Source organism: Vanacampus margaritifer, chromosome 2 (genome assembly GCF_051991255.1).
Source record: "Vanacampus margaritifer isolate UIUO_Vmar chromosome 2, RoL_Vmar_1.0, whole genome shotgun sequence".
Taxonomy (NCBI): Eukaryota; Metazoa; Chordata; class Actinopteri; order Syngnathiformes; family Syngnathidae; genus Vanacampus; species Vanacampus margaritifer.
This window is the reverse complement of record NC_135433.1, coordinates 41,898,749-41,917,108: the sequence shown is the minus strand read 5'-3', so window position 1 is coordinate 41,917,108 and position 18,360 is coordinate 41,898,749. Positions and strand designations below refer to the sequence as shown.

Below are 18,360 nucleotides of genomic sequence, written 5' to 3'. Positions count from 1 at the left end.
GTAATCTGATTAATATTGTGTTTGTTGAATTAATCCACACATTTTTATCCATCTCACGGGGCGGCCATTTTACCACTTGCTGTCGACTGAAAAATGACATCACAGTAGCGCAGGCCTCTGTTAACGACCAATCACAGCCCAGCTTGCAAATGTCACATAACCAAAATCCAAAAAAGAGGTAAGCTGTGATTAGTCGATACCCTGAGGAACGGCGATGTCATTTTCAGTCAACAATTGGCAAAATGGCCGCCCCTGAGATAGATTAACAACAGGTGGATTTTGCTGCTTAATTCATATTCCACAAATGTAATATTAATCAGAATGTCATGTTTAGACCAGTGAGGGCACACATAATATATTGTAAACAACATTTTTGACTTGACTTTCTCTCCAATATATTGTACAGGTGTACTGAACCGAATGAAAAGTCTGCTGAACGTCCACCCTTTCCCCAGCACTGGGATACATCATGCCCAGACACTAATATTTCTTCTACGCATATGGTCAAATGTAAACATAAACACACATATTTATTTTGCTTTTACAAACCATTAAACATTTATCTATTCAACATGTGAAGATCATTCTCAATCACTCGCACACAAACAAACACATCCCCTTTGTGGGTCAAGGACAAGCACCCTCACTCCATGCAATCACACACTACCAAAATAAAAACATCCTGTCTTGAATATTACAAGCAAAGCTGTCCTCCCACACGGCTGAGTACGTCTCCCCATGCAGAGCATCCCGATGCATAAAAGCCAGCCTCCTTCTCATTTCAAAACATTTAGCTCAAGGGGCGCCTGAATCTCGCCACTCATTGTCCTTATGAGCACATAAACACAGCTGCCAGATGCATTCTGGGCCGCCGCAGGATGCGCACACATGCCATTTATGGCGAGGACAAATCCAAAACAGACCTCTGATGATCATCCTCAAGCTACCGGGGCTGTCAAAAATCATCAATTTGGTTAGAATAATAATGCAAAAAGGAAGGAGAGTTTGATGCACAGCTGTACAAATCTATAAACAAGAGAAATACACAACACAATTCTTTATTCACCTTTTTCTAATTGTGGTCAAACTTAATAAGGAGGAGCGGCTCCGAAACGGTACATGACATCAGTGCAAGAAGGCGGGGCCAATCCTCGTCTTTCCTGTGACTACTGAGGAACCCAAACCATCAGCCTCCCTCTTTTTTTTTTGCACATGGACCACCCTCTTGTGTTCTCCTACCGGGCCGGGTTGGCTTGCGCGGCAGCTGTGAGCGGGCCTTCATTCTCAACGAGAGCAAAGACTCAGGGATCGCGAGGAGAGCATGGAGGGTAGGACAACTCAACGTAGCTGAGATACTGACCTGGATCCTTCAACCTGCATCCGCTGGACTCCTGACAACCAAGAGAGGTAAGAGGTCATGCTCCAATGTGTTGTGAAATGAATGAAAAATAATTCATATGCACACATTCTTAGCCGCCGTGAGCAATTCAAAAAGTCAGGAGTCTGTTTGAAGGAACCATATTTATTTTGACATTTTTTCTGCATGTCTGCTCCTCTTCATAAACAGTATGTACAAAGCTCATATGTTGTCCCTCAGGACCCAAACAGACTCTGATTAAATCCGTCTGTACCAAGAAAAAAAAAACCTGCAGGATAATTGGCACAGTCAATAACCTCAAGAAAGTTTGATGTGAAAAACAGAATTCTCTGGAAAATCATATTTTGTGCCATATGTTTGCTGGAAATGACTCAACATCCGCATCCGCGCTTAATGGAGTCAGCCAGTGGTCAGGAGAAGCAACCCCTGCAAAGTTTGGCATGTTTATTTGCAATGCCTGGATTGATATCTGGCCGTGAAAGGAAAGACAAAAAGCGCTTGCTGGAGCAGCTGTCTCGGTAAAGCCCTCGTAGGCGCGAATGACAGCGAGGAAGCTGTGTAGGTAAGGAGTGCCAACAGGAGTGTGGCCAGAAAAGTTTTATTGGGGTGGCCAATGTCATTCTATAATAAATAAATAAATGAATGAAATATAATAGATAATAATAATAATGAAGAAAAATCATGGATACTATAATTTTCCCTTAGTTATGGGGGTGGCAAGGGGTGGCCATGGCCAGCCCTGGCCACCATGTAGCTCCGCCCCTGAGTGCCAATGAAACCCACAGCCCAGGACTGAGGAAACACTGTCGCTCCTGTCAGGCCACAGCCTCCTCGTGACAATCATATTAGGAGCTCCGAGACGAGCAGACGCGCCGATTGCAGCGAGCGGCCTATTGAGGGGGACGAGAGATGATTGGAGAAAGACAGGAGAAAGTACCCTGTGGGTGAAATGAAGTGAGTGACAGTGCCAAGGCGTTTCTGAGCTCTGACACATGGCCCATTTTCCGTCAAGTGTCTTTTCCTTACCCTCAGATGGTTTATAATGTCATACAACAAGCAGATGATTGTTTACCATATATGACAGCCACAGGGAGTTGTTTAAAATGTATGCATGTCTGCGTAGACACTTTTCCCTCTGTGACTAAGTTGTTGTGATTTAAACCACACGCAAAAACTTGACATGAAGGAGAGCATATTTTTCCAGTGACGTTGACAAAAGAGTATTATTCTGCCTTAGCAGCAGTTTGAGCTTCTGTAATGCTTTGGGATCTCTCCCATTAAGTGTGGTGCAGACTCATCAGTACGAGCACACATCAAGAGGCGACCACAGGAATGAGCCAACCAAAACCTTCTGTCTGTGTCTTGAGCTCATTTATTTCTCCCTTTTTGGTGTTTGTTATAACTCCTTGTTGGACTTGTTTGGACAAGCTCCACCGAGAAGTAGGCCGTGCAATGTTTCTTCTATGCCTTTACGCTCTTATAACTGCTAACCCAAATGGGATGAAATAGCTAACTCAGCACTGGCTCCCCAAAAAAAAGAGACCACTATACCCAGTGCACTGAGGTGAGGATTTGACCCAGCATGTTGAGTAAAGATTTTGATTCAACACGTGGTAAAAACTAGCCATATACTGATGTGTTAAAGCGACCAAGAAATGCGTTCATGTTTATTTTACTAGCCACATTTTCTAAGAAGAAGAAACAACTTTCCTTTGTCAGAGTTCGCCACAGCAAGTCACTCGCGTGATATGTTTGGCACATTTTTTACGCTCCTTCCCAACACAACCCACCCATTTATATCCAGGCCGGGCTGGGAATCTGCTGGTGCTGTTACTATCGAATATTTTTACAATTAATTAATTTATTGATTATTCCATCGATTAACCGACTAATCGGATTTTAATTTCACATAAAAAAAAAATCCCCTTATTACTCTTTTTTAACCTGTGATTGGTGTTTATTTTGTACTTCATATTCATATAGCGATTTTTTTAAGGGGGGATTGATGTTCCATTATGTTAAAAAAAAAAGTTAGATATTCAGTCTTCTTCCATGAAGGACTACAGAAATCAGTGAACAATTACTGTTGATAGAACTATTACTGTTGATATGTTGAAATCAAAAGATTTGGACAATTTAAATTAAAAATGTCTCCAAACGATTACTCAATTATTAAAATAGTTGTCGATTAATTTGATCATCTATTACTTGTCGATTAATCGATTAATTTTGACAGCTCTAGAGTCTGCATTACTCGCCATCCCGATTTGGTAAAAGTTTGGAATTTCTGATAAGGTCATTTGTCCTCTGATAGAAGACCTCCCCCACCATCAAATGTTAGCGTTTTTCCGCCATTTTTGACCATGTGCTGCCATTTTAAAATGTCCTAAAATTACAAAACTTCAATGAAATGTATAACACTGCTACTATTTGCACTATTTGCACTGTTGGTGTTTCTGTGTATTTCTTTGGGCCAAAGGGATGTTTGGTTGCTGTTATTCTTTTTTTTTTTTTTTAAAGGTCATGGAATTTCCTGCCAATTATGGTTATCTGCTGCCATTTTGAATTTCTTAAAAATCCCAATCTTTCAACAGAAGATGCCACCACATGAAGCAAAACAGTACGGGCTAATGCATACTGTGTCAAAAATGGTGACCAGCTTCAACACTTCAGACCACCCAAATCTAACCTTCAACCCATTCTGCTGGGTCTAAATGAACAATTAACCCAAACTTTGGTAGCAGTAACTCAATCTGCTGAAAATCCACAGCTACCTAGCAAGTAGGTTATGAACAAAATCAAAATTTCTAGTGTGTAATTTATCACCATGGCCATATAGACAGCAGACGGCCTTCGGAATAGATGCGGCCCGTTGTGCCAAAGTCAGCTCAAAGCTGGCGGCCCATTAGCCCTACTAGCAGAGCCAAGCCTGCTTATTAAAGGAGGGAAACATCTTTTACTTTCGCATACTTGAACGTCACCCGCTTCTTCTCCATTTGATAGCCTGTCAAAACCAATAAGAACCAAAGAACACACCCGCTCCTGCCAAAAGTTGACTCAATAACGCAGCACTCATAAATCAGTCATTCCTCCTCCCCCTGCTGCTTCTGAAAGCCATCAATTTCCTCTATTTCTCACACAAATTCACTTTTTTTTTTAAAAGTTCTTTTTTTTTTTAAACATTTGTACCAGCCAAGAAGGAATAGCACACATTGAAAGGAGTCTGAGCAGCCCAATAAATATATTCCTTTTGCTCTGAGTTTGATTTTCCTTCAGCATGCTAATCCTCATCACAAACCAGTGCAGGTAAGCTAAGGTTCATGGCAGCTCGGCAGACGTATTCAAAACAGATCTCAGCCCTTGCACACACTCGGACACCTGATACTGATGTGGCAAGGACTATAATTAAAGAGAACCCACAAGCAAATGCACTGAAAATATGATTCTTGAGCATTTTTGTTGGGTGGGTGGCATGTCTCAAACTCAACCACAAATGAGCCAGAGGGCCTGTTTCCAAGGCGCTTTTTGATTGCTTAGACTGACGTCTTTACCATATTGAGCTGGAGTTTGACTTTTACTCGAGTGCCTTACCATTTATTGTTAGTTCATAAAATGTACTTTGCATTACAGTGCAGCTATTAGCAGTTAACTGCAAGATGTTTGCTAACACAAAAGAAAAGTGTTTTGAGGGAGAGCTACATGTCAGTAAGAATGCACGGAGGCGATTCCACTTCCTTCATTAACGTCAAAATTATGGGTGTTGTAGGTAGGTATGTGTGTGATTCTGTAACACAAATAATAAAATAAAGACATCAGTACACAATGAATCAGTAAGGTAAACAAAACAAACAACGCCTCAATCGAGAATAGCTTGTAAAATATAAATTAACTTGGCATGACTGGGCCATCAGCACGCTAGCAATGGTAAGTAGCGGCCCACGGATATGAACAACATTCTTCTACTAACCTACACAAGCCCCGCATTAACCATAAACATGATATATTAGGCTGTGTCTTCTTTGCTGTTAAGGCAATATTCACTTATTTATGACGCACACTGACCCAACTACGTTATCTGCACACCAACTTACGCAAGTTAGCAAAACGATGCGACCTCAACCAAACTTAGCAAACGCGCTAACTTTTGATTGGCTACAGTGGCTGTCAATAAAATGTCCTTCGTCACAAAAAGTTAACAATGGAAGTGGAAAACAACTGGTTGTGTATAGCTACTAATGAGTAGCATTTGGAAAGTGGCCAGCTGGTTTAGGAAAATACAAGGCCGTTTATGAAAAGGAACCAGCTTGAATATTTATGAGAATGTTATAAATAGCAACCAGTGACACACACACACAGGCCTATTAGAAACATATGAGCGACGGGGTGGAATTTCCTCACAATTAGGTAATAAAACCTCTGAGCAAAATGTTCTTTACTTTTCCTTGTCTTCACAGAAATCTTCGTTTATGGTGATAAATCAAGAGCGAAAGAATGGGACCTGGAATGTGGAGCTTGTTTACTTTGTTTGGCCTGTCCCTCTGGAGCAACAGCGAAGCCCTATTCAAAAACCCCATCCTCTCCCGGGCACGGCGAGCTCCAGAGGCCAATGGAGACAAATCCAGGTGCTCCTACACCTTCCTGGTTCCTGAGCAGAAGATCACAGGTCCAATCTGCGCAGCCAGCGGTCCCGTCCCAGACAAAGACCGAGTGACTCGCCTTGATGTGGCCGCAGTGCGTGACCTTCTGTCCAAGCAAAGGCGGGAGATGGAGACTCTGAAACTGGTGGTGGACGTTGACGGTAACCTGGTGAATGAGATGAAGCTGCTGAGAAAAGAGAGCAGGAACATGAACTCCAGGGTGACCCAGCTTTATATGCAGCTGCTGCACGAAATCATCAGGAAGAGGGACAACTCACTGGAGCTGGCTCAGTTGGAGACGCGCATCCTTAATGCCACTGCTGAGTCACTTCGTCTGTCTTCCCGTTACAAGGAACTGGAGGCCAAATACGCTGCTCTCTCAGCCATGGTCAACAACCAGTCGGTGGTGATAGGCGCTCTGGAAGAAAGTTGCATGAAGATGCAGGATCGCAGACAAGAGCCGCCACCACTTGGCCCGCCGATGGTGCACGTGGTGCCTGAGAACATTCCTGTTAATGTCCCGCGTATCACCAATGAGATCCGAGGGGATAATAGCGGAAGCTTTGCCCGCGAAAGGGGCTCTCGTTCGGGGCCGTCACCCACAGGCGGCACCCTGGAAGTCCTGAAACCCCCTCAGACAAACTTTAGTGCTGAAGGTGAGTAAATATACACATCAAATGATCATATTAATGAGTATAAGTATCTGGATACAATTCAAGGATGGTTCGTTTTAAAATGAAACCATTCGATTCGGTTCCTTTCAGTGGGATAATGTTTCGATTCAATATAGTCAGTTTATGAAAGTATGATACAATTAGTTCCTTGTTGTCATTTTACAATACGAATGAACTTGTCAGTATTGTAAATATGGCATTCCCTTCAAAAAATATATACAGTAGTACATATGTACATATATTAGTGCTGTCAAGGGATTGAACATTTCCTAATTAATCACAATAAATCATGTTTACACTTTTACTTCTACTTTCCAGAGGTGGGCGTGTCAATGAATTATTGAGCATTCGTCATTCGGAAATCGTCATAGTCGGGACGCCCTTCATTGTCAATCCGTCAAAATTTCAAGCCAAACCGCATCGTTAATCATCAATCCGTCATTCGTCATTGCTCAGCAAAATGAGCGTCCAATCGTCCATCAATGTTTCTGTCATTCGAAGTGGGCATCCGTCATTCGTCAATCCGTCAGCAAAATGGGACGCCTGGCATTGACGGATTGACGATTACATTGACCGACCATGCTTGGTTAGTCAATTTTTTTAACTTTCCTATCAATCGTCAATAAAATGGGCATCCGTCATTGACGGATTGACAGACTGTCAATCATGACGGAATGGCCACCTCTGCTATTTTCTACGAATAGTGTGACAGATATTTGAGTAAAATCTTGGAATTCATCTAAAATCCTCAAATACGAAGTCTATTTTAATTCAAAGACTGTTCTCATAGCTTTCTTTGATCCCTGAATACAATTCTTTAACTGTTGAGCAAAACAATCAAAACTGTCTCAGCTTTACAGGTTCTTATATTCTTCTCATAAAAACAGCTGTCACAATGTTGTCACAATGGCGCAGTGACGCAGTGATGTAGAAGGTTTTTTAAATGATGTACTTATTTTCAAGCATCATGATTGACCCTTATTGGACATTTCAATGGATGCATTCATTCATTTGCGGAGCATTCACTACTTTACAGGTCAACCATAACAAAATTATACACACTCACTTTGAGTTCAGCTGCAGGTGGTCTAGTGGCCCCGTTTTCAAAGGTCAAAGATCTGCAAATTCAGCTGCAGTTTGACTCCTTGCTCAACAGAAAGCGTAAAGACCCGTATGGAAATAAAAATGTTGTAATGTCTAAACTGAGGCTGGGGACTTAAAGCAAAGCAAAGAAAAACCTTACCAGCTCGATTTTGCTCATCAACAGAAATTCCTCGCACATTTAGCTCACCCTCACCCAAGAATAATAAAGTGTGTAAGGTTTCTGTGCAGCTGTATGGAAATGATTCTTTTGGAGACTGTTCCATTGCATTGCAGACATGGACCAAACCCAGACTGCCATGATAGGCTCAAACCACTAAGTGCCTCTGGGATACCAAATCCAGTGCTTAATATTTCATAAACTATGCCATGAAGATGTGAATAGACTCTACAGTATCTTTAGGTTGTTATTATATCATTAGTTGCATAGGGTTTACCTTCATGTTGACTGTAGCACACATGATTGTAGTTGAAAATCCTGAGCTATAGGAATTATCTTGATGAAAAGCAGACATTCTGTGTACAGTATTTAAGGAAGGAATGAGGGTAACTAATTAATAATGTGACCTAATTAGCCCCTCTTTCCTCTGCTTTTTCAGACATGTCGTTGTGCAGACTTTGATAAATATGTTTTCTTTTACTCTGCCAGACTATGAGAGTTAGTTTGCTCAACCAGATGTCAACAAAAGGCAATGTTTTCACACAAAAAAATGTCATAAAAAAGCATCTCACACAAAGCTAGGGCTTTGGTATAAAAATTGGAGGGTCCCCTGAATGATCCTATGTAATCTCCAACTGACATATACAATTGAAAGAAAATCCAAAACGTAAACTTTGTAGAGTATCCTGTAATAGCTCGCAGGAACTAAGCAGATGAACAAATTATACTCTGCCTAATTCACAGAAGCCTAAACTCACATCTTGTTTATGTTTCTCTAACAGATTTGTATAGTATTTCAGGTTGTTATACTGCCAATGAGAGGAAACTGTTATATTGAAGACGGCTGGTTCTTCTGGAAGCAAGCGTGGAATAATGCCTTTAAGATGGCCCAGTGTAGAGGACACCAATTAATTTTAGCTCACAATGAGAATTTATCTCACTTCTTTTCTTGAACCACTTATCTGTTCATGGTCACAATTAGTCCTTAAGCCTGCGCTGGTTCCAATCGATCAGTGGGTAGTTTTGGAATTCTGCATTCCATTTAGTGACAATCGATCCAACGTTATGCAGTATATTTAATAGTTATATAGACTTAATTAAGACAGAGAAGCTGCTTTCAAACTTAAGTCCTCTATTGTAAGCTTTCCTGACCTAGTAAAAAAAAAGAAAAAAGGTTAATGTCCATTAGATTGACGTGTTAGATATAAACATGCAATCAAAGCAGGAGAGCATCGGGAGCATCTACACGTAATCAATGTTTAAAACTGTTTGTGTTTTTACACAATTACATCATTTTCAAGCTTAACCCATGATGAAATGTTGATGGGGTACAGTGGGGATAACTTACAGATTTACAGTATAGACAGTTAGCTAGCTAGCTAGCTAGCTAACTAGTTTGTTATCTAACTATAGATAGATAGATAGATAGATAGATAGATAGATAGACAGATAAATAGATGGATAGATAGATTACCTGTTTTTGTAATCTTTTGCGTGTTCAAATAAATCAGAGTTGAGATCTCGTGAAGAGGGTCCTTGCAAGGTTTTTTAATCAGAAAGTTTCTGATGACACAAAGGAATTTCACCAAGCAGTGTTTCTGTCCAAATGTGTGTCGTCTCTTGAAGACACGGCACTTTTATTAGAAAAACAGTGATTCACAGGAAAACGCCTCTCCCCTCCCTTGAGGTGCAAAAATCTGATTAGACTTTGTTTGAATATCCTAGCTCGTCCTTGAACTTTCAAAAATCGGATTTCTGACGAACAGAAACTAGACTCCTTCGATAAATAAAATAAACTTATTAACTATGTCATTTCTGGGAAAAGAGAACAAAGATAACAAAGGGGACAAAAGCATTACTCATCAAGCTATATTGAGTTAACATAATTACACCTACATCCACACAACTATAACTAAATTCAAAACAGGTAAAATATAAAATGAAATAGTAAAATGTTAACAATAGATAGATAGATAGATAGATAGATAGATAGATAGATAGATAGATAGATAGATAGATAGATAGATAGATAGATAGATAGATAGATAGATGGATAGATTTTGATGATATTGTTTAGCATTTTAGTTGTTCTTTCCCTAAAGGTCCATTCCGAGACTGTCTGGAGGCTCAAGAGGCCGGCCACGTCACCAGCGGCATGTATTTGATCAAACCTGACGAGGCAGAGAAGTCCCTGCAAGTCTGGTGTGAGCAGGATATGGACAATGGAGGCTGGACTGTGATTCTTAGCAGGAAAGACGGCTCTGTTAACTTCTTCAGGAACTGGGAAAATTACAAGGTGATTGCACTGACACTTTTTGGTGTTTCCTCAACCTCAGACTGCTTCAGCCAGAGATAACAGTGTTGCCTTTGTGGGACTCGCAGGAACCTTGTGGGGGGACTATTTCCTATAGGTCAGAATCTGTGTGTTTTCGTTGTAAAAATATAATGCCGCGTCAGCAGTGTTATTCATCCCAGGCTTTTTAGTTTGAGATTTCCATTATGAAACATTAGCTGGCCCGCTGGAGAGGTATGTTCCACAGCACAATCTGTAGGGGCTTCTTTCCAAAACCGCTACTACTGCGGTGCCTTCCTGCATGGATGGCTGGTTAGTTTAGTGCATACCACTGCATATAGGCCCTCTCATCAAAGATCTGTGAGGAATAGGTGGAGTAAATCACTGATGCAAACCTTGGTTGGCCATTCAGTGTTCCATTCACCATGAGGATGTCTAAGCGGGGGTTAAATTGTTCCCTCTTTGACATTGATTTGCCTTTGCGCTTTCCCACAAAGCCACAAAAGCACGCACACATTCATTCACATATACACACACAAAGCCCAAGAGGGGAGGGGTCACAATGAAACTCCCCATCTTTCATCAAAAGCTGGCGTACTTTACTAATCCAAGTCACAAACCCCAACCAGCTCTACTGAGTAAAGTGTTCTAGAGGCATATGGCCAGACTCCCGGATTGTTCGGGCCAGTTTTCCTCTTAGTGATTGATGGGGTCAATGATGGGTTGACTGGACTAGCTTTCAAAAGACTGGTGGTTATTTTCCTAAATTAATTGTTCACATCTTTTGCGTGCTAAAGTAATAGACTGGAGCCTGTGTTCCTGTGTCATAGGCTAGCAAAAAAAAAAAAAAAAACTGTTGCTGATAGTGTCCCTGGTCATTCTCTTCCTTTCCAAGGTTGGGGACGCAAATTTACGTCTTGTTGCATCAAAATATTAACCCAACCTCAAATCCTCAACTCAATGCACTAGATATAAATAACTCAGCATCGGCTATGTCCAATTTGGACCCAACGCTGGGCTAGCTATTTCACCCATTTGGGTTATTTTTAAGAGTCTAGTAATCATAATCATTTTCCATCATCTTTCTGAAACATTCATTTTAATCTTTCTGTCTCGCAGAGCGGGTTCGGAAACACAGATGGGGAGTACTGGCTCGGTCTGGACGGCATTTACAAGCTGGGACGTCAGGGCGACTACAAACTACAGGTGGAGATGGAAGACTGGATGAACAAGAAGGTGTACGCTCAGTACAGTAGCTTCCACCTTGAACCCGAGAGCGAGGGCTACCGTCTCAGGTTGGGCACTTATCGAGGCAATGCTGGCGACTCTCTCAGCAGCCACAACGGAAAACAGTTCACTACTCTGGATCGAGACAAGGATGCCTTCTCAGGTACGCATGAGACTGCTCAGCTTCTTCTGCTGTTCTGTAACTTTGAGCTAAATCTTGTAAATATTGAAAAATGTGAGTGGAGAACAACAGCATGAATACATCACAGCATGCTATTACAACACCCTTCAAAAAAAAAAGAGTAACTATAAAGATGATGACATTAGAGCAGACTGTAAGGTATGTAAGGTCAAACAATCCATTACTGAGTCGACCTCTGGTTTGTTGATTTTAAGAAAGATCCTCATTTACTTTAAATTCGGCACAGTTAGAGGCAGGCGGCCTACATGGTATGTACTTGTAGATGCTGGAGATCAGCCCCTACAAATTACATTTAAAAGGAACTGCAAAAAGCTCTCCACTTGTAGATGATGTAAAGTTATTCGTTATGGAGTGGGCACTTGGAGACTGCCTTCTACCACTGATTGTGCGTCCGTGTATGAGAACAATTCCCATGCCGCAGCCCAGGGGGTGTTTTAATAAATATAATAACGATTTTAAAAAAAAATTATAATAAAATAAATAATAATAATAATAATGAATAACAACAAATTACAATGATGATAATAATAATAATAATAATTTGTTCAATTAATTTTTTTCTACATTTATTCAGAGTAATTGTCCCATACATGACATGACATGTTCATAACGAAATACAATGTCCACCACACACATTCACAGAGTTCATAATCCGCCTGCCTGTGTCTTGATCAAATCCACCAAAATCACGTTACACCACCTGTGCCACAACTTAGACCTGTTTTTAGCTAGTCTAAATTATATTCCACTGTCTGTCACCAAAATGTCAGGTGTGCTGGGGGCATGTAATAATAATTTAAAAAAAAATAAAAAATAATCACCCAGAAAGGGGCAAGGGGTCTGCCAAGTTCCCCAACACAAAAATGCATGAATGAAGGAAGATGTGTCTGTTTTTATGCCGAATGCACGTGCGCCATTCTGATGCTGCTTTTGAAACCATTTGGAAGTCATATGAGAGCCAACCGCAAAGAGTAAATGCAAACAAAAATTGGACAAGCGTGGCAGTTGATCAAACTCCAATTTGGTGTCAGCGGCAGCGCCATTGTTGTTTGTCTGACATCTGATTATTATTATATCCCATTAAAGGGGAGGTGGATCATTTTGTTCACGAATAACCCTCAGCAGAACTCTAGCCTCGTTGAAAGTCAGGCGTACCAATTTGCAGCTTCCCTAATTATACTGCATTCATTCATTCTTTCATATTTAAGAATGTAAAACTGTCATTCATCAAGCACTTGGTCTTGTTTATTTGCCAACACAGACTGGTTATGAAGCTGTTGTAGCGTCGGTTGAAATAATACAAGCTTTACTGATGGTCTGAAGTTTGTTTTAATCTTTTTTTGGCTCGTATACAAACCTCGTACACTGAAGAGCTAGAAAATAAAAACGTCTAGATTTGCACTGTCAATTACCCCCTAATCCTCCGGTATTCATTTTTGGATTATATCAAAATAAAACTTAAACTCAACAGGAAGTTTAAAAAAAAAAAAAAAAAAAAAGAGCTCACAAATTGTAGACAATTTGGGAAAAAAGAAAAAGTCCTTTACAGCTGTGTTCCTATATTTTTAATGTGATTTTCCATGAGGCCACAACTAGAAGAGATCTCACTAAAATGTTAATTGTTAACTACATAGACAATTTCACACGCTCTGTCTCATTTGTCAACCCAACTCCCCGTTGCAGGTAACTGTGCCCATTTCCACAAAGGCGGCTGGTGGTACAACGCTTGCGGCCAAGCCAATCTGAACGGCGTGTGGTACAGCGGAGGCGTCTACAGAAGCAAATTCCAGGACGGGATCTTCTGGGCTGACTACGGTGGAGGCTTCTACTCCATGAAGTCCGTCCGCCTGATGATTCGGCCCATCGATGGATGATGAGACACTGGACTGTGCTGGTCCACACACCAAACTTGAACCTCATTTTAAAGTGTGATGGCAAAGGTCACCATTGACAGGAGGGTTAAACCAGATCAACATCAGTGGTGTATAGCCATCCCTCCTCTTAAAGATTGGACTGCTCTGTTTATATGTACATGCATATCACTATAGAGACATAGGGAGAGTGGGGGCATATTTATGAGATATATTGTTACTTTATCCAATAATGACATATATGAAGGAAAATTAAGAACTGCAGGTGCAGTTTTATCAATGTTATGCAACTAGATCTTGCAACATGTCTACATAATTCTACAGCCTTTGTTTCCCTTAATCCTGCTATATCCAAACAGCAGCTGTAAGGATTAAAATCTTAATACAGCGTTTCCTACCTCACCGCCAATGTAAACATCTGTAGGAAACGCACATTTTTGGCATTTAACTTGTGCCATACTTCTTGGAAACTGGAAAATTCATCCTATCTTTATTTTGACTCACCCCTTCTGAAATCAAGACCTGTCATTTACACTTAATATGTTACTTTTGTGAGATATGTTTAACTACTTTTTGAGCAAAAACTATAATTTATATGTACAATTAACTTATCAAAACAGTGAAAAGGGCCCGGTGTCCTGAGGGAAAGGTTGTGTAGCAATCATTTTGTGTGCGTTCTCACATATGTATATGGACAATTTGGACATGGATTGCTTGTTTTACTCATTCAACCTTTGATTTTGGAAAGACTCCCGGAGGAGCAATAGTGGAATTGCATGTTGTTTTGCAGAGTTTGAAGAGTTATAGGCACTTAGACAAACAACGAGAAACACATTTCACGAGGCTAGACATGATGGAGTGAGAAAAAGAGCAGGGGGTGTATTGGGATGGAATCGGTCCAGGTTTCCAAGTTATTCCCACTAGCTCCCTTTTAAATACACAGACATTTACATTCTTTCCATACAAAACTGCTTGAACTGTATGTTTTCTTCCATCAACTAAGTCACGGGTCAGTGCTCGCGACTTTGCGGTAAGCTCTGATATGAAAGTCAAGTCAGCTGGTGAGTCGGCCTGATTGCACATCGGTCTTCGCACCCATCACTTTACAAGGGTCAAATCAAGCCTGCCAGGCAAACAGTTACAATAAATTAAAAGCTATGTTGGCTTACAGATTTTGCACAATGTAATTGTTCATGAGCGAGCCAGTTGAGGTGGGTCGGGCATTTGGTTCGGATTCCTCCTGGACGCCTCCCTGGAGAGGTGTTCCGGGCATGTCCCACTGGCGGGAGGCCCCGGAGACGACCCAGGACACGCTGGAGAGACTATGTCTCTTGGCTGGCCTGGGAACGCCTTGGGATCCCACTGGAGGAGCTGGTTGAAGTGGCTGGGGAGAGGGAAGTCTGGGCCTCCCTGCTAAAGCTGCTGCCCCCGCGACCCGAGCTCGGAAAAGCGGCAGAAGATGGATGGATGGATGTAATTGTTCATGAATTAGCGGTCCCCTTTTGTTTACTGCGTATCAAATGATCTCCCTTGTGCCATTACGCCATTAACTAAGGAACAGTTACAGTTCATGTGTTTTATTTTTTGTTGAGATGACATGCACATTCCAAGCTTATCTTGTGGATGTGAACCGTGTAGATAAATGGTCATATTAAATCGAGTGGAAGAAACGGATTGTCTTCATGGAAAGAAAGTTGTCAGACCAATCTTCTGGAACATTCTGTACTTAAGTTTATTGAAATGTGGAGTTTTTTTCTTTTTTTTCTTCGACACTCATGGTTGTATGATCCTTGTTGTTGCAGGAAGAAGTTGACAGAAGACAGATATATTTCGCAACATCATTTCTTTCAGAGTGCTAACACATTTTTGTGGATAAGTGGAATTGACCAATTCATCAGTTTGTGTATGACTCATAACCACAATAATTTATTGTATGTTTATAGTATTTGCCACACCATTGTTTGTTTGAATAATGAGTGGTTTGCTTATTTTGTGCATATTAGTGCAAAATCATTCATAACGTTTGAAAGTGTATCATCTGCCTGGAAATGACTCAAAAGTGGCGAAAAGACTTCATAAAATGAATATATTTTCATGGTTTTGGATTTCCGTTTTTATTTTTTGTGTCATTTCCAGTCCAAAGACACCATTCAAATTTACTTTTAATTCAAATTTGGCACAAACGTTGGTTTACATGTTGATTTAACTGTATATAATTTGGGGTGTAAAGGAGATTTTGTAATTGTATGTAGTAATAGTATTTTAGATTTACTTTGTTGAAACTAAACGTTTGGTTATTTTTGTTAAGTGACTGTGGGATTTAGTGCCATCTAGTGGTGAACTAATGTGATGCAATGATTTTGAAGCGCGTGCACTACGGTGCCTCAGAGAGACCATACTTCGCAAGTCTACCACCAATCACTACCAATTATTATTAAAGTGAATAGTAAGAGTGGCTACTGGCTAGCAAGAACTAGCTGGAGTGGCTAACAAGAGCGGCTAGCGGGAGAAGATAGCAAAAACTAGTGAGAGCAAAGCAGAGGGAGACGAATGGCAGGATCTCAAATCACAGGACTCGCGACGACCACCTGCAGGTCCCAGCTGTGGAAGGTATGAGCGGCGGTCAACCCATTGGGTCCGACACTCGACCCAAGTAGCACCAGGGCTTACTACGCTCGTGAAGTTCTTCTGCTTCAAGAAAGATGGTAGCAGAACATATCAGCCTCCTGTAAGGTGTGGCGCGACTTATGTAATATAATTAGCGATTACTAGACTTACAAAATATACAAAAATGTGCATTGATGTGGTACAACTTTTTTTTAAATATATTTAGAAATTAATTGTGGAATTTTATAAGGAATGAATAGTTTACCAATAGATGGTACTAAATCCTACACACTGTGTGCTTAAGTAAAATAGTGAAATCCTTTGGGTCATTTCAGTTTTCGAACATTTGGTTTAAAGTATGACATCATCATAAAAGATGCAGCAAAAAGTCCCTCATAAAGTATTTGCAACCTCTTGTTTGTATGAATATTCAAGGCCCTTCCAATGTAGCAATTTGTCACTTGTGTAGAGTGGTCACTTAGGCCTCATCCACACGAAAGCCCGTTTCAGTGTATCCTCACAAGTTTCTTACCGTTTAGGTCGTTTGTCCACATGATGGCGAGAGTTCGGAGCTTGAAACCGATCACTTTTGAAACCGGGCGTCAGAGTGGAACGATTTCAAAACGCTCCCCGTACGCGTCCATCTGGACACCATATGCAGGATACTCGTCTGGTGATGACATAATGGTCGCAGCTCGATGACGACGCATTGTCGCACATTGATGACGTATGTGCCAATTCTTGCGTGACTGCGCGCGAACCGTCAGTCCGTCAACAACAGTGGCGGATAGCCGTGTCGTAGTCGTTTTGCGCAGCCTCCTTAGATTGCTTATGCTTTTGCAGCAAAATATTTTGCTTCTTTATCCCCACGTTCAACAAGCGGCGTTGTACTTGAATCACCCGCCATTGTCACTCCTTTGTTCGTTTTTTTCCATGTTGTTTTGATACATGCAAAGCCATGTTTGTTCTGTAGATTGCAATAAAGTTAGGGGGGGAAAAGCGTTAGTCTTCTTCGCTGATTCTTCTTCTACACTTTCCGTTAACTCCCTGTGGCTGCGCTGCAGTGCCACTCCAGACTTGGCATATACATTACAGCCGTTAAACGTCCTCAGCGTCTTGTTTTGGACACATGCAAGTCTTGAAATGCTTCTGTGTGTGCGAGATTTGTTTGAGGAACGAAGCCGGCTTTGCTTCCGTCTGGACGGGGCCTTAGTGAGACTCCAGTGTTTATCAAATTCCAATATTCCGCCATCAGAATGGTATCACCCAAGGAAGACTTGTTAAGGAGGATCCTAACGGCTCCATGCTGCATTGCGAAATTACATCTGCCAGTGACTCATTGGCCCACAAATGCTAAGTTTGTGTCATCAACAGACAGGATGTGAAGCTGTTTTCACTGAAAATAAGCACCGCGGCTAATTTATGACTGTAGTGAAGCAGTTAAACCACCTAAGAATGTTTGTTCTTATGTGCCCTTTTGATTTAAAGCTGAACAGACACTTGTTTAAAATGGATAATCATTTGAAAGGATCTGGATAGGCTCAGTCTGCCACAGACTGATGCAGTTTCCACTCTGAGTTTGTTCAAGCGATTTTCCGTGTTGCTGTCAAACACGGCGACGAGTGCTGAGATTGTGAAAATTTGACTTATTTAATATGGGTTTGTTCACTTGTAGGGATATGTTAACTAAGCAACGAATACAAACAAAGGAAAACTGGAGACATGAGAAGCATGCTGCTTGAGTTCCAGCAGCTTATTAGCAGGCACATGTTGAACGTGTCTGTTAGTGAGAAGAGATTCACATAGTTTCCATTGTTAAAAGAAAGGACACGCTGGTTTAGTATATTTCCTTCACATGATCATATAGCAAACACTCAGAACACTGTAAAGTCAGCATTAGTCTGTCACGGTTGGCTGTGGTTTTGGACTCAAGTGTGGGGAGGCAGAGCGAGGAGGGTGAGTTAAGTCCCAAACAAAAGGGTTTTATTAATTAAACAAAAACAAGGTGGTGCACAACATGCCACAGGAAACAAAAACAACAAAGTCCTAAATCGAAGCAAACTCAAGTGGCATGACGAGGAACTGGCAAGACATGGGGGAAACGACAATGGACAGACAAAGACTCAAACAAAAACAGGAGACTAAGGCCCCGTCCCGACGGAAGCAAAGCTGGCTTCATTCCTCAAACAAATCTCGTACACAGAAGCATT

General features: G+C 41.2%; 1 protein-coding gene across 1 annotated transcript; it reads left to right on the top strand.

The window, feature by feature from the left end:
• Positions 1 to 282: 282 nt before the first annotated feature.
• LOC144044935 (angiopoietin-related protein 1-like) lies at positions 283 to 15,648 on the top strand. Its single transcript, XM_077559652.1, has 5 exons — positions 283 to 1,407; positions 5,833 to 6,671; positions 10,053 to 10,246; positions 11,363 to 11,633; positions 13,356 to 15,648. Exons 2-5 carry the CDS (start codon positions 5,870 to 5,872, stop codon positions 13,544 to 13,546), a joined length of 1,458 nt encoding a protein of 485 aa, XP_077415778.1. The 5' UTR covers positions 283 to 1,407; positions 5,833 to 5,869; the 3' UTR covers positions 13,547 to 15,648.
• Positions 15,649 to 18,360: the final 2,712 nt, after the last annotated feature.

Bases quoted from the DNA above. Each gene is read 5' to 3' on its own strand.
- LOC144044935 (XM_077559652.1), top strand. From the start codon at position 5,870: ATGGGACCTGGAATGTGGAGCTTGTTTACTTTGTTTGGCCTGTCCCTC. The intron at 10,247-11,362 runs GTGATTGCACTG...TCTGTCTCGCAG, and splicing joins GGAACTGGGAAAATTACAAG to AGCGGGTTCGGAAACACAGA. The intron at 11,634-13,355 runs GTACGCATGAGA...TCCCCGTTGCAG, and splicing joins AGACAAGGATGCCTTCTCAG to GTAACTGTGCCCATTTCCAC.